The sequence below is a fragment of the Oncorhynchus keta genome, chromosome 1, assembly GCF_023373465.1.
Source record: "Oncorhynchus keta strain PuntledgeMale-10-30-2019 chromosome 1, Oket_V2, whole genome shotgun sequence".
Lineage (NCBI taxonomy): Eukaryota > Metazoa > Chordata > Actinopteri > Salmoniformes > Salmonidae > Oncorhynchus > Oncorhynchus keta.
The window spans coordinates 58835315-58850811 of record NC_068421.1 but is presented as its reverse complement, the minus strand read 5'-3'; the positions used below and the strand labels follow the sequence as shown (position 1 = coordinate 58850811).

General features: G+C 41.6%; 1 protein-coding gene across 1 annotated transcript; it reads left to right on the top strand.

Moving 5' to 3' along the window:
- Nucleotides 1-11642: 11642 nt before the first annotated feature.
- si:ch211-212d10.2 (uncharacterized protein LOC557710 homolog) lies at nucleotides 11643-15494 on the top strand. The gene is made up of 3 exons (XM_035779282.2): nucleotides 11643-12010; nucleotides 12509-12624; nucleotides 13450-15494. The coding sequence occupies exons 1-3, from the start codon at nucleotides 11827-11829 to the stop codon at nucleotides 13546-13548; spliced, it is 399 nt and encodes a 132-aa protein (XP_035635175.1). The 5' UTR covers nucleotides 11643-11826; the 3' UTR covers nucleotides 13549-15494.
- Nucleotides 15495-15497: the final 3 nt, after the last annotated feature.

Genomic DNA, 15497 nt, shown 5'->3' with positions numbered 1-15497 from the left:
GTGAACCCTTTGGAATTACCTGGATTTCTGCATAAATTAGTCATACAATTTCATCTGCTCTTCATCTTAGTCACAACAATAGACAAACACAGTGTGCTTATACTAATAACACACAAAATCTCTTTTTTCAAATGTTCTTTTCCATATTGAATACATAATTTAAACTTTCATAGTGTAGGGTGGGAAAAGTATGTGAACCCCTAGGCTAATGACTTTTACAAAAGCTAATTGGAGTCAGGAGTCAGCTAACCTGGAGTCCAATCAATGAGATGAGATTGGAGATGTTGGTTAGAGCTGCCCTATAAAAAACACTCAGAAAATCTTAGTTTGCTGCTCACAAGAAGCATTGCCTGATGTGAACCATGCCTCGAACAAAAGAGATCTCAGAATACCTAAAACTAAGAATTGTTTGACTTGCATGAAGCTGGAAAGGGTTACAAAAGTATTTCTAAAAGCTTTGATGTTCATCAGTCCACCGTAAGACAAATTGTCTATAAATGGAGAAATTTCAGCACTGTTACTACTCTCCCTAGGAGTGGCTGTCCTGCAAATATGACTGCAAGAGCACAGTGCAGAATGCTCAATGAGGTTAAGACGAATCCTAGAGTGTCAGCTAAAGACTTACAGAAATCTCTGGAACACGCTAACATCTCTATTGACGAGTCTATGATACGTAAAACGCTAAACAAGAATGGTGTTCATGGGAGGACAACACGGAAGAATCTACTACTACCCAAAGAAAACATTGCTGCACAAGTTCGTAAAAGACCACCTGGATTTTCCACAGCCCTTCTGGCAAAATGTTCTGTGGACAGATTAAACTAAAGGTGAGTTGTTTTGAAGGAACACATGTGTTGAGAAAAAAGGCACAGCACATCAACATCAAAACCTCATCCCAACTGTAAAGTATGGTGGAGGGAGCATCATGGTTTGGGGCTGCTCTGCTGCCTCAGGGCCTGGACAAACTTGCTATCATGACGGAAAAATGAATTCCCAGGTTTCTCAAGACGTTTTGCAGGAGAATATAAAGCTATCTGTCTGCCAATTGAAGCTCAACAGAAGTAGGGTGATGCAACAGGACAACGATCCAAAACACAAAAGTAAATCATCCACAGAATGGCTTCAACAGAAGAAAATACGGCTCCAGTCCTGACCTCAACCCGATTTTAATATGCTGTGGCATGACCTCGAGAGCGGTTCACACATCCTAAGAATATTGCTGAACTGAAACAGTTTTGTAAAGATGAATGGTCCAAAATTCCTCCTGACCATTGTGCAGGTCTGATCCCACAACTACAGAAAACTTTTGAGTTTATTGCTGCCAAACGAGGGTCAACCAGTTATTAAATGCAAGGTTTCACATGCTCTTTCCACCCTATACTATGAATGTTTACACTGTGTGCTTAATAAAGACATTAAAACATATAATTGTTTGTGTGTTATTAGTTTAAACAGACTGTATTTGTTTATTGTTGTGACTTAGATGAAGATCAGATCAAATTTGATGACCAATTTATGCAGAAATCCAGGTAATTCCGAAGGGTTCACATACTTTTTCTTGCCACTGTATATGCCAGGCCAAATTGGCATTAACAGGTCAATGATCAATCAATCATTCTAACTCATACAATGCAAATTTTATGTAGCCTATTACTCTCCACCAATAATTGACCAACCTAACCTATATGCCACACCATGAAAGCATCAAAACAGATCAATATGGCCACCTTGGGTCTCCCTCTATGTTTTTACATGGTGATTTCTCCCCTCCTCTTCCTTCACTCCTCACTTTCCTCCCTTCTGTTTTGCTGGGCCCTGCAGACAGCAGCTTGGAGAACAAGGCGCATTGTGTCTGGATATGATCATGAGTGAGGAGATGTCGAGACAGGAATGCAGTGGAATCTGATCGCTCCTGCAGACCTGCAGCAGAGACTGAGAGAGGTGAAGACAGGGCTCAGACATAACGGTAGGAATGATGCAGTCTGTACACCCGCTACAATACCTTCGTTCTGATCCCCCATGAGTTGGAGTTTTTCCTGACCATAAGACCTGACTGTGGAAAACTCTTGGCCCTAGTTACAGCCTTACTCATGTCGTGAGCACAATCATCTGGAACACTCCCAAAATGTGATGTCTGCATTCAACTTGTCCTTTTTTTTAATACCTAGAACCTAATGGAAATGTGTACATACACATCTGCGATGTTAACACTTCCCTCTAGACTGGATCCACACTTCTACATCAGGGGAGGATTATTCCTCTTCTCTCATTCTTTCACACTCCATCTCAGCTGTTGGCAAGCGAGCAATGACAGCTGTGTAACATCAAGTTCACTTGTTTTCTGTGTCAAGTTATATCTCCCCCTTTCAGCGCTAACATTTGTACATAGAGAGCCATAGTCAATAGAGAACATGTAGATTACAACAAAAAGTTTGGGGACGGCAACGTTGACAGGTCAAGTAGTTAGATGGAGGAGATGGAAGTATGTGTTCAATGTTGTATTTCAGCACCTTCTATTGCAGTGATGTGGTCTATTGCTATGCATTCACATAGCTCTGTCATCCAGCATATATGAGGAGCAAGGCCAAACAAAAGTCATTTTTTAAAGCATTTTCTCATTTCTGAGTGCAGATGAACCCGTGATTACCTTGTGGAGGAGTGTATCCTTTTTATTATAGTTTTGTATATTGAATACAAAAGGTACAGTGTCAGGTTGACACTCCGCAAAACAGGTCTTACTATTATTATCTGATATACAGCTTGATCTGTCCCGAACCCAAAAAAGTACAAGTGGTCTGTAAGTGAGCTCTAATCAATGTGCTCTCTCAGGACACACTGTTATTTCCAGAGGTGCGGTGAGGAACTAGCTACAGGAGAGTTCACCCCAGGGTTCAGTTTCGTGTTGAATTACCACTATGTCAAGGTCATGTCTGGCAGAACATAGGAGCGACAAAGGAAGATGGATATAGTCCTCCAGAACTCTGGTGATCGGGCCTTAAGGGACGTGGACATACCTCACCCAAACAAGTTTATCACTTGTACCTCAAATTCATCTCACCTGTTGAAAACTGAAAAATAGCTACATAGCTAATTGTAAATGATGAGAATGAGGTATTATATTTACTGGTAGAGCAGGTACTGTTGTTAGCCTTTAGCTGGTGCTCTGAAGTAATGAAAACCATATTAGCTGGAAAACCGTCCCCCACTCCAAGGTTGACCAATGAGTTAGGAGACGTTTGAGGGCATTTGCTGGGATGACGACAGTGTTTTTGGAAACATTAGGAGGCTAATGATGGATGAGTTTGGGCCTCGCTAGCTGCTAAGTATCTTGTCTGAGCAGGGGTCTATTTGGGCTAAATTTAGCCCTGTGAAAAAAAGTTACACTGACCAGTGGCAGCGACAGTTGTTTGCTTGTAGAAGCCAAGTTAATTTATAGACAACTTGCTACGCTCTTGTGATACATTTGGACCTCGGTGGCTGTTCCTTGCTTGCACCTATATTTACTTTTATTGTTACGTTCTGGACTGCTTTCTCCATTTTCTAAAATGCATTTTGTTTTAACCTCAGCCTTCATCTTTTTTTCTGAATAGAACATTTGGAGCCTTAGTAGTTCTTACTCAGCCACAGTCTGGACCTTTAACTCAGCCACAGTCTGGACCTTTAACTCAGCCACAGTCTGGACCTTTACATTTTTCCACTTTATACACAGTGGACACTTTGCCAAGTCAGTGCTTTGGACTGTAGCCTGTCATGGTGTCAAAGACACCTCACCCACTTCACAACATTGTATTGTGGGTGACTGGGAACCAGAGGAATGTATTTGAAGAATGCTCTATGACTGATGAATTCAGAACCCTACCTTGTTACGCAGAGTGCTTAGCTAGAACAGCGGGTAAGGTTGATGGAAAACAAATGAGACAGCCTTTTGTGCAAAGTTGTGAAATTCCAGTGTGCAGCCCAAGAGTCTGGCTGCGTTGCATCACAGCTAATATAAATGCCTTTGGCACATGCACTTACACAAGTAAACCAAATTTGATCGTTGTGTCTTCCAAATTAGTCTCCAAGACAATAATTTATTCTCCATAACAGATATTTCGTTATAAACCTAATGGGATTTTTAGGACTGTTTTATGAGTATTATGAGTTATTATGAGTGTATTCCGACACCATTTCCTTTAATAGTAATTAATCTATTAAGGAGAAAAGTGGACATTTACTTTCCTTCTATGGATTGAGTCAACATCCAGTGCTGGAATAAGCTTCCACTGACAAGCCCAGATTGAGCATTTTCAGACAGCTAGGGCCTGAAGGTCGTATGATGGGCAAATAAAAAGCCCTACTGTCTAATTCTCTTCCGCACGTTATTTATACTCCATAAATCTGACCAGCACGTTCTAGCATCGTCAAACACCTGAGGTGGGGCAATGACTGTCATTATGGGCGCCAGCGGTACAGGTTATTACTGCACAGCATGTTCTGGGATACGGCAACTGATTTATTCTTTCCATGCATATTTTTCTCCACACAGTATATAGAATTACTACTAAATGCATGTGCTTTCATTGAGGTCAAACCAGCCTGCCTGTGGAAGTAGTTAAGAGGTCAGAACAAGGGGCCTCTGTTTTGGGTTGTGCTACTAGACAGTTGCCGACTAATATCACTTAGCTACTGCCAGCATACCATAGGGCTATTGCCATTATAGAGATGGAAACAGAGTGAATAAAAGCTGAAGAAACACAGATCATAAGAAGTAGCCAATATGTACATTTTGGACATCACACATAAAATTGTGATTAGCATAAGAAGATGTAAAAATGTATCTTGGTACCGAAGGAAAACCATAACGTCTGTTTTATGTATTCATGACTAATTGGTTTTGGGTCTTTGGATTTTTTGATGATGAATGACTTTCACCATACTGGACACTTTATATAAACTGTAATCCGGAGTAGACCTGCTTAGGCTATAAGAGAAAATATAATAACTGTGGTCTTTATGAAGTGAAATCCTCTAAGCGTTTCAATCACATCATAATCATGTCTCTGTCCAGTCCAGAAAACTATATCAAAGTTAATCATCCAGCAGACTTGATTTAAATACCATAATTCAATTATATGGATTATAGCTTACATTGGGCCATGCAGGAAATTATACATTATCTTTAATTAGTCCAATGCGAAGGATATACTACTTTGTCGAGACGAGGCCCAAATCCCAGTCAGACTTTAATGAAGGCAAACTTAAATCAGTTTTACCTCATTTCTACCAGCATATCACATGTGCAACCAAAGGAAGAAAAAACAACTCTAGACCACCTTTCTTTACTCCACACACAGAGATGCATATTAAACTCTCCCTCGCCCTACATTTGGCAAATCTGACCATAATTATATCCTATTGATTCCTGCCTACAAGCAAAAACTAAAGCAGGAAGTACTAGTGACTCGCTCAATATGGAGGTGGTCAGATGACGCGGATGCTACACTACAGGACTGTTTTGCTGGAACAGACTGGAATATGTTCCAGGATTCATAGAATGGCATTGAAGAGTATACTATCTCAGTCACCGGCTTCATCAATAAGTGCACCGACGACTTCATCTCCACAGAGACTGTACGTAAATATCCCAACCAGAAGCCATGGATTACAGGCAACATCCGCACCGAGCTAAAGGCTAGAGCTGCCGCTTTTAAGGAACGGGACACTAATCCGTACATTTATCAATCAATCAATCAATCAAATGTATTTATAAAGCCCTTCTTACATAAGCTGATGTCACAAAGTACCGTACAGAAACCCAGCCTAAAATCCCAAACAGCAAGCAATGCAGGTGTAGAAGCACAGTGGCTAGGAAAAACTCCCTAGAAAGACCGGAACCTAGTAAGAAACCTAGAGAGGAACCAGGCAATGAGGGGTGGCCAGTCCGCTCATAAGAAATCCTGCAATGCCCTCAGACAAACCATCAAACTGGCAAAATGTCAATACAGGACTAAGATTGAATCCTACTACACCGGCTCTGACGCTCGTCGGATGTGGCAAGGCTTGAAAACTATTATCGTCTACAAAAGGAAACGAGCCACGAGCTGCCCAGTGAAGCGAGCCGACCAGATGAGCAAAATGTTTTTTATGCTTGCTTCGAGGCAAGCAACACTGAAGCATGCATGAGAGCACCAGCTGTGCTAGATGACAGTGTGATCACGCTCTCCGTAGCCGATGTGAGCAAGAACTTTAAACAGATCAGCTTTCACAAAGACGCGGTGCCAGACAGATTACCAGGATGTATACTCAAAGCATGCGCGGACCAACTGGAAAGTGTCTTAACTGACATTTTTAACCTCTCCCTGACAGAGTCTGTAATACCTACATGTTTCAAACAGACCACCATAGTCCCTATGCCCAAGAAAGTGAAGGTAGCACTCACGTCGGTAGCCATGAAGTGCTTTCAACATCATCATGCTGGAAACCCTAGACCCACTCCAATACGCATACGGTGCCAACAGATCCACAGATGACACAATCTCAATCACACTCCACACTGCCCTTTCCCACATGGACTAAATGAACACCTATGTGAGAATGCTGTTCATTGACTACAGTTCAGCGTTCAACACCATAGTGCCCACAACGCTCATCACTAAGGACCCTGGGATTAACACCTCCCTCTGCAACTGGATCCTGGACTTCCTGACGGGCTGCCCCCAGGTGGTAAAGGTAGGCATCTTCCATGATGATCCTCAACATTGGGGCCCCTCAGGGGTACGTGCTTAGTCCCCTCCTGTACTCCCTTTTCATCCACGACTACATGGCAAAGCACAACTCCAACACCATCATTACGTTTACTGATGACACAACAGTGGAAGGCCTGATCACCGACAACGATGAGACAGCCTACAGTGAGGGAAAAAAGTATTTGATCCCCTGCTGATTTTGTATGTTTGCCCACTGACAAATAATTGATCAGTCTATAATTTCAATGGTAGGTTTATTTGAACAATGAGAGACAGAATAACAACAACCAAAATCGAGAGAAACGCATGTAAAAAATGTTATAAATTGATTTTCATGTTAATGAGGGAAATAAGGATTTGACTCCTCTGCAAAACATGACTTAGTACTTGGTGGCAAAACCCTTGTTGGCAATCACAGAGGTCAGACGTTTCTTGTAGTTGGCCACCAGGTCTGCACACATCTCAGGAGGGATTTTGTCCCACTCCTCTTTGCAGATCTTCTCCAAGTCATTAAGGTTTCGAGGCTGACGTTTGGCAACTCGAACCTTCAGCTTCCTCCACATATTTTCTATGGGATTAAGGTCTAGAGATTGGCTAGGCCACTCCAGGACCTTAATGTGCTTCTTCTTGAGCCACTCCTTTGTTGCCTTGGCCGTGTGTTTTGGGTCATTGTTGAATACCCATAATTGAATACCCATCTACAACCCATTTTCAATGCCCTGGCTGAGGGAAGGAGGTTCTCACCCAAGATTTGACGGTACATGGCCATGGCCATCGTCCCTTTGATGCGGGGAAGTTGTCCTGTCCCCTTAGAAGAAGAACACCCCCAAAGCATAATGTTTCCACCTACTTGTTTGACGGTGGGGATGGTGTTCTTGGGGTCATAGGCAGCATTCCTCCTCCTCCAAACACTGCGAGTTGAGTTGATGCCAAAGAGCTCCATGCTGGTCTCATCTGACCACAACACTTTCACCCAGTTGTCGTCTGAATCATTCAGATGTTCATTGGCAAACTTCAGACGGGCATGTATATGTGCTTTCTTGAGCATGGGTATCTTGCGGGCGCTGCAGGATTTCTAGTCCTTCACGGCATAATGTGTTAGCAATTGTTTTCTTGGTGATTATGGTCCCAGCTGCCTTGAGATCATTGACAAGATCCCCCCGTGTAGTTCTGGGCTGATTCCTCAGCGTTCTCATGATCATTGCAACTCCACGAGATGAGATCTTGCATGGAGCCCCAGGCTGAGGGAGATCGATAGTTCTTTTGTGTTTCTTCCATTGCAATAATCGCACCAACTGTTGTCATCTTCTCACCAAGCTGCTTGGCGATGGTCTTGTAGCCCATTCCAGCCTTGTGTAGGTCTACAATCTTGTCCCTGACATCCTTGGAGAGCTCTTTGGTCTTGAGAGTTTGGAATATGATTGATTGATTGCTTCTGTGGACAGGTGTCTTTTATACAGGTAACAAACTGAGATTAGGAGCACTCCCTCTAAGAGTGTGCTCCTAATCTCAGCTCGTTACCTGTATAAAATACACCTGGGAGCCAGAAATCTTTCTGATTGAGAGGGGGTCAAATACTTATTTCCCTCATTAAAATGCAAATCAATTTCTAACATTTTTGACATGAGTTTTTCTGGATTATTTTGTTGTTATTCTGTCTCTCACTGTTCAAATAAACCTACTATTAAAATGATAGACTGATCATGTCTTTGTCAGTGGGCAAAAGTACAAAATAAACAGGGGATCAAATACTTTTTTCCCTCACTGTATAGGGAGGAGGTCAGAGACCTGGCAGTGTAGTGCCAGAACAACAACTTGTCCCTCCCTCTATGTTAGCAAGACAAAAGAGCTGATCGTGGACTATAGGAAAAGGAGGACAGAACTGGCCCCTATTAACATCGACGGGCTGAAGTGGAGCGGGTCGAGAGTTTCAAGTTCTTTGTTGTCCACATCACCAACAAACTATCATGATCCAAACACACCAAGACAGTTGAGAAGAGGGCACAACAACATATTTTACCCCTCAGGAGACTGAAAAGATTTGGCATGGGTCCCCAGAACCTCAAAAGGTTCCACAGCTGCACCATCGAGAGCATCCTGACCGGTTGCATCACCGCCTGGTATGGCAACTGCTCGACATCTGACCGCAAGGTGCTACAGAGTGTAGTGTGTATGGCCCAGTACATCACTGGGGCCAAGCTTCCTGATATCCAGGACCTATATACTAGGCGGTGTCAGAGAAATACCCCAGAAATGGTCAAAGACTCCAGTCACCCAAGTCATAGACTGTTCTCTCTGCTACCCCATGGCAAGTGGTACCGGAGCGCCAAGTCTAGGACCAAAAGGCTCCTTAACAGCTTCTACCCCCAAGCCATAAGACTGCTGAACAAATTAATCAAATGGCCACCCGGACTATTTACATTTGTTTTTACACTGCTGCTACTCGTTGTTTATTATCTATGCATAGTCACATTACAAATGACCTTGACTAACCTGTACCCCCACACATTGACTCGGTACCGGTACCCCCTGTATATAGCCTCGTTATTGTTATGTCATTTTCCTGTGTTACCCTTTTGATTTGATTTTTTAAACTTTAGTTTATTAGTAAATATTTTCTTAACTCTATTTCTTGAACTGCGTTGTTGGTTAAGGGCTTGTAAGTAAGCATTTCACAGTAAGGTCCCTGTTGTATTCGGCACATGTAACAAATCAAATTTGATTGATTTGATCTAATGGCATCATAGTTATAGTCTCTTCATAACTAATATGTCATAGGTTAGAAACAAAGCATTTGGAATATTAAAAGCTCCCAGAAATAGTACATTAATTCATGTTAACAGTCCATGGTGTGGGAAAGTCAACCTGAGGATGTCCGATTGCCAAATACTGGACAGAGCCATAATCTTCACCCGGTACAGCCACCCGGAATGTCCCCTTGCCAAATACTGGACATAATCTACACCCGGCACAGCCAGAAGAGGACTGGCTACCCCTCTTAGGCTGGTTCCTCTCTAGGTTTCTTCCTAGGTTTCAGCCTTTCTAGGGAGTTTTTCCTAGCCACTGTGCTTCTACACCTGCATTGCTTGCTGTTTGGGGTTTTAGGCTGGGTTTCTGTACAGCACTTTGTGACATCAGCTGATGTAAGAAGGGCTTTATAAATACATTTGATTGAGAGCCAGTCTGGCTTCTACCAAGTTATGGAAAGTCTGAAATCCAAAGAGAACAATAAGCACTATAATTGATAATTGAGAAAATTGTATTGAACTATTTACTCACTATATAAAATGTGCCACACAGTACAAAAGTGCTTCCAATGTGCTGTTGCTACCCCTGAAATAGTGTTGTCCTCAGCTGTTTTGTATTCAGTGGCCAGATACATTACTGAATGACAACTACTGTGTATGGGGGTTTCTAATCTGAGACATAAAATGACCAAATATGTTACATATGACATGTAGGCCTAAACCATGTTTAACTGAGCTATAAACAGAAAAGGCAGTAGTGGGTTCTGTCACTGATCCCAGGCATAATGAATGAGATTAGAATCAGGGCCAGACTACTGCATTTGAGGCCCCAGGGCCACATTCTCTGTTTTATAATGCTGTTCTAAATATAATAAAATCCTATTTTATTGGTCACATGCACATATTTAGTAGATGTTATTGTGGGTGTAGCGAAATGCTTGTGCTCCTAGCTCCAACAGTGCAGTAGTATCTAACAATTCACAACAATACACACAAATCTCGAAGTAAAAGAACGGAATTAAGAAATATATAAATATTAGGACAACCAATGTCGGAGTGGCATTGACTAGAATACAGTACATACAGTGCCTTGCGAAAGTATTCGGCCCCTTTGAACTTTGCGACCTTTTGCCACATTTCAGACTTCAAACATAAAGATATAAAACTGTATTTTTTGTGAAGAATCAACAACAAGTGGGACACAATCATGAAGTGGAACGACATTTATTGGATATTTCCAACTTTTTAACAAATCAAAAACTGAAAAATTGGCCGTGCAAAATGCATTTGTCAATGCATTTGGTTCAAAATGGTGTTGACCATTCTGCCTGCCCTGACCCTGAGCCTGCCTGCCATCCTGTACCTTTGCCTGCCCTGACCCTGAGCCTGCCTGCCTTGGACCTGCCTTTTGCCTGCCCCTGTTCGATTAATAAACTGGTGTTACTTCGACGTTGTCTGCATCTGGGTTTTACCTTAAACATGATACCATGAGCTTGCAGCTTCTACACATTTTGTCATGAGGTTATGAGAAAATGTTGCAGTTTTAAAGCTAATTTCCTGCAATTCTACACTTTTAGCTATTGGTCAGAGATAAAAATGTGCTGTTTTATAGCTCACATCATGCTAAGTTCCTGCTATTCTACACATTTACCATGAGGCTGAAAGAGAAATATGGCGTTTTAAAGCAAATGTCCTGCAATTCTACATGTTTTGCTATCATATGCTATATGGGGAGCCCCGACCCCCCCACAAAAAATATAAATAAATAAATAAAACATTTAAATAATAAAATCTTTGGTTGGGGAACCCCTGGAGATGGGGCCACGGGGCACGTACCCTGTGCTCCTGTTTGTTACCTTGCCCTGATTTAGAATGTATGATATTCCTACATTTTAAGAGCCAGTGCTATTGCGTTTCTAATTTGAGTTAAATTTAGGCTAATGTGCTAGAGGGAAATAAAAACAACTGTAGCACCTGTTCCATACTGTTTTGCACAAACATATAGTAGTAACCTATGGGAGTTTGATTAAAATCTAAAGCCTTTTTTAAACATGTATTAGGCTTACTGAACAGGTGTGCAAAAAATAAATGATCTGACATTCAGTTGACCCAATTAAAAATAATCTGTCATCTCTGGCCAATCGCTTGACCTGCGTCTTGAAATCATAGGCTGTCATCCGCGTTCGTCAGAACATTAGAACATGACAAGACTACCGGATCCCGATGCCAGTTAGTTTTATGTTATTGAATATTCTCACATAAAACAGTTAATTCTAAAATACGCAGTCAGTAGGCGGTAAAGGGACTTTATAACGAGTAGTGTAAATAACGGATATTCCCAATTTATTTAAATGGCGTCTGGGAATGAAGAGGAAAGTGCGGGTAGCGTTTCATGGAGGCTAATAGGCCCAGCCTCTGAGCTTTCCAAGAAGCAGTGCCGTTTGATGCACTCCCCCCTCGGCTACGGCTCCGATGTTTGCCTGTTCTACGTGAAAGGGGAATTCTTCGCCATGGATGCTCGCTGCGCTCACTCCGGTAACCACATATGCCTCACTTTACGTTCCACTCGCTATATATCAGGGCTATAGGCTAGACACAATGCGCTGAAATTCTATAGAAATCACTAGCCGTATGCATATCATACTTTTTTGAAGCTATGAATAACAAAAACACTAATAAACTGTTTTCGTAGGAAATAGATTAAAACTGGTACATTCATTTTGGGTATAAAATGGTAAGATACTGAAAGAATGGAAAAATGCATGGAAGGCAAGTGCTCACTCATACGCATGATTTCTGTTATGAAATGAGTTAAAGTAGTGGATCAAAAGGCCAGACAAATCAAGTAAACTGCATGTAGATGTTACACCGTATTGCATTTCAACTCCCCTTCTTTCCAGTAATGTCAACATTTCTGGAGTTTAACTCTCTTTGATAATATTGCTCTTCAACGAAATGAAGTATGACATCAGATCATTGATTTCCAGAGGAAACTGTTATTCATGTAACGTTATAGTGTGCTGTCTTTGACAGGTGGTCCGCTGTGTGATGGAGACATTGAGGATGCAGATGGTATTCTGCAGGTCTTCTGCCCCTGGCATGACTATGACTTTAACCTCAGGACAGGACACTCAGGGACTGGTTTACAGGTGAGTCTACCAACTAATGTAGACAAACCAATAAACCAACCTACACTTCTACAAACCCAGAATGCTATGCAATTAAACTACAAATGAAACAAACTTCACCGCAGTTGCAATGAACACTTCTCTAAGCCTTGACCAAGATCTGCAGCCTATGTGCTTAGCCTATTATATGGCACATGATCCATGACAACAATAGTCTCCCTTCCCTTTCTTCCTTGAAATTCAGCTGGCATGACTGGATAGGAGAAAGTGGTGCTGGGAGAGATTTTCACGGTCACTACCCTGGTCAATGATTCATTCAAGGAGGGAGGGAAAGTTCTGCGTTTCCTACAATGTACCAAAAGGGACGTCACTTTTTCAATCAATTTCTCTTTATAATTCCATGCAGGAGCAAAAACAAGGATCAAATTGCCTGTGAATGTTATACATTGATTTGTTACAATTACAATGGGGGTAATGATCCAATGTCCAAAGTTAGGAACATAGCTGTCAGATGAGGTGTTTGGGGGTGTCTTGGACGTTGGAACCACTCACAGTGGTGGTCTGACTGCATGTCTGCTGCCTTTTCAAAACGCCAGTAGCTCTGTGTTGGTATGTTCTTGTGTTGACTTGCTCAACATTTCAAAATGTTTATTCCTAATCAGTGCAGTGTGTGAAAAACAAAATTGGCCCAGGCTACACTAGCACGTGTGACAGCAATATTGTGTTGTGACACGTTCTGCCCTGAGTGTGCTCTTTGCTCATGGTAAAGCTCACAGTCAAGGTGTTGTTTGTTTTCAATTTTACCAGCCGTCACATGTCCTTGTTTTATGTGTTTATCTGTTTTAGCAACAAGTGTACAAAGTCAAATTGGAGGATGGCAGTGTGTATGTGAAGCACGCAAGCCCTCTCTCATTACAGACCTTCCCATCAGGCAAGAAGAACTGAACTGCTGCCTAAAACCTGTTGTAAACCTGGGCAATCCATATGGAATGGCCTGTAGCAATCCTGGCAATTCTTTCAGATTTATTCTACAAACCCAAGCCATCTGAGGCATTCCTTGCCTTATATGATCATCACAGACCTTTTTCCACTCGGCTCTGGCAATGTTGTACTCCGGGTCATTATCAAGAGGATCGTCTGAAGGGAAGATATATGACATCATCTTTTTGTTGTCGGAGACACTGGGACGTTAGCCATCTGCTGGCAGTGAAATAGAGAAGAGGTTGAAGGGCCACTGCTGATCTTGATAACCGATCAGACATTCAACAGACATTATGTATTAGCCACTGGTCAACTTAAGTACATTTTCATTCTTCCCTTCCCTCAATATATCACAAATCCTTACTGTAACTGGCTCTTATGAAATCTGTGGAGGTTTACAAATATTGTATGTTCTAAATGATATGTCCAATATGTACATCTGACTGGTGCGTTAGGGGCTACTGGGAATATAGATAATTTTAGTAGAGAAGTGTCAACAGCCCATCTTCACACCTTTCAAATGCATTACTGTAAGGTGCAAGAGTATAATTACTGGAACCGATGTGATGTAATTGAGGTTCAAAACATGGTCCCAAATTTGAAATGCCCTTATTATGCAAAGCTTTTCATTATTTGACCTCAACCGTTTAACAGCGAGCATATAACAACAGCCTAAACACTGCCCAGTATCTGACCTCACATACAACTCGTCAATGCATTTGGTTCACCTCTGGTGAATGATAATAGCTACTGCTACTGTTACAGCTACAGTAAAACATCTATTCATTTTGCTGAGTGGTGAGGTTTTGAATGGAATAAAGTGATCCCTGCAGTAGCCCAGAGAGAGAATAGAAACCTCAGCTATATGACACCCACCTAAACTGGTGCCTGCCATTTGTAGTACCTAGCTGAGATCCAAGGGAACACACATGAAGGGTCCTGTAATTATTACTGGTTTTAGTCCAGTAATGAGTATTTATTAAAGCCTTGTCAGCATTTCCCCTTTGGCCGATGCACAGACGTGTTCTTCCCTACTGACGCAATGGCTAAGGGAAGACTGGTCAACAGGCTGCAGAGCAGACTCAGGACTGAAATGCACTATTCAGTCAAGAGAAATGTGTTATTGTAGCTACTTGTGTTTTTTTATGCCTCCTCTTCACCTACACTGGCAACAACATTCACTACATCTTCTATCCACTACATGTTCTCACTCTGACATTACAGAGATTGCCAAAAAACGTGTCAGTAAAAGTGTGGCTTGCCATTTTATAGTTTTCCCACCTCATAGCCTTTCCTGTTGTGCGACTTTTTACAATAATATTTCCATTGGTGTCGAGAGCTGTGTGGATAGGACCTGTGCCTCGTGTTTAATTATTCATCACCTGAGGGGTAATATTCACTGACAATTGAGATGCAGCCATTGTGTGTTTTTGTAGAACAATCACCTTCTACTGGGTCTGGCGTGCACACAGTCCATGAGTGGTTTTCTCATTTTGTGGATCCAGACGTTTCCTAATAATCGGTTTATTGTATTGGATTGCATTCACAAGTTGTCCTTAGACATTAGAGGACCCATCGTTGATGTCAGAACTTTTCAATGTAGGCTATATTACATAATGTTTGTCTCTCATATGCAAAGCTCTATATTTTGTTTTTTTGCTACTGTTTCAAATGTATATGCCTGTCATTAAGCTGCTTATATGGTTTTTCATACCATTTTATATTCATTGTTATGACTGTCTTGTTATTGATGTGGATGTTATGAATTATGCAAACTAAGTTATCCCTTAATTTTGTGTTTTATTTAAATGTAATCTCACGGTACGTCACGTCTTAGTACTACAGTAAAATGGAATATGTCCTTTTGCTGATTACTTTTTTCAAAATAAAATATGTTTCCAGCACGATCATTA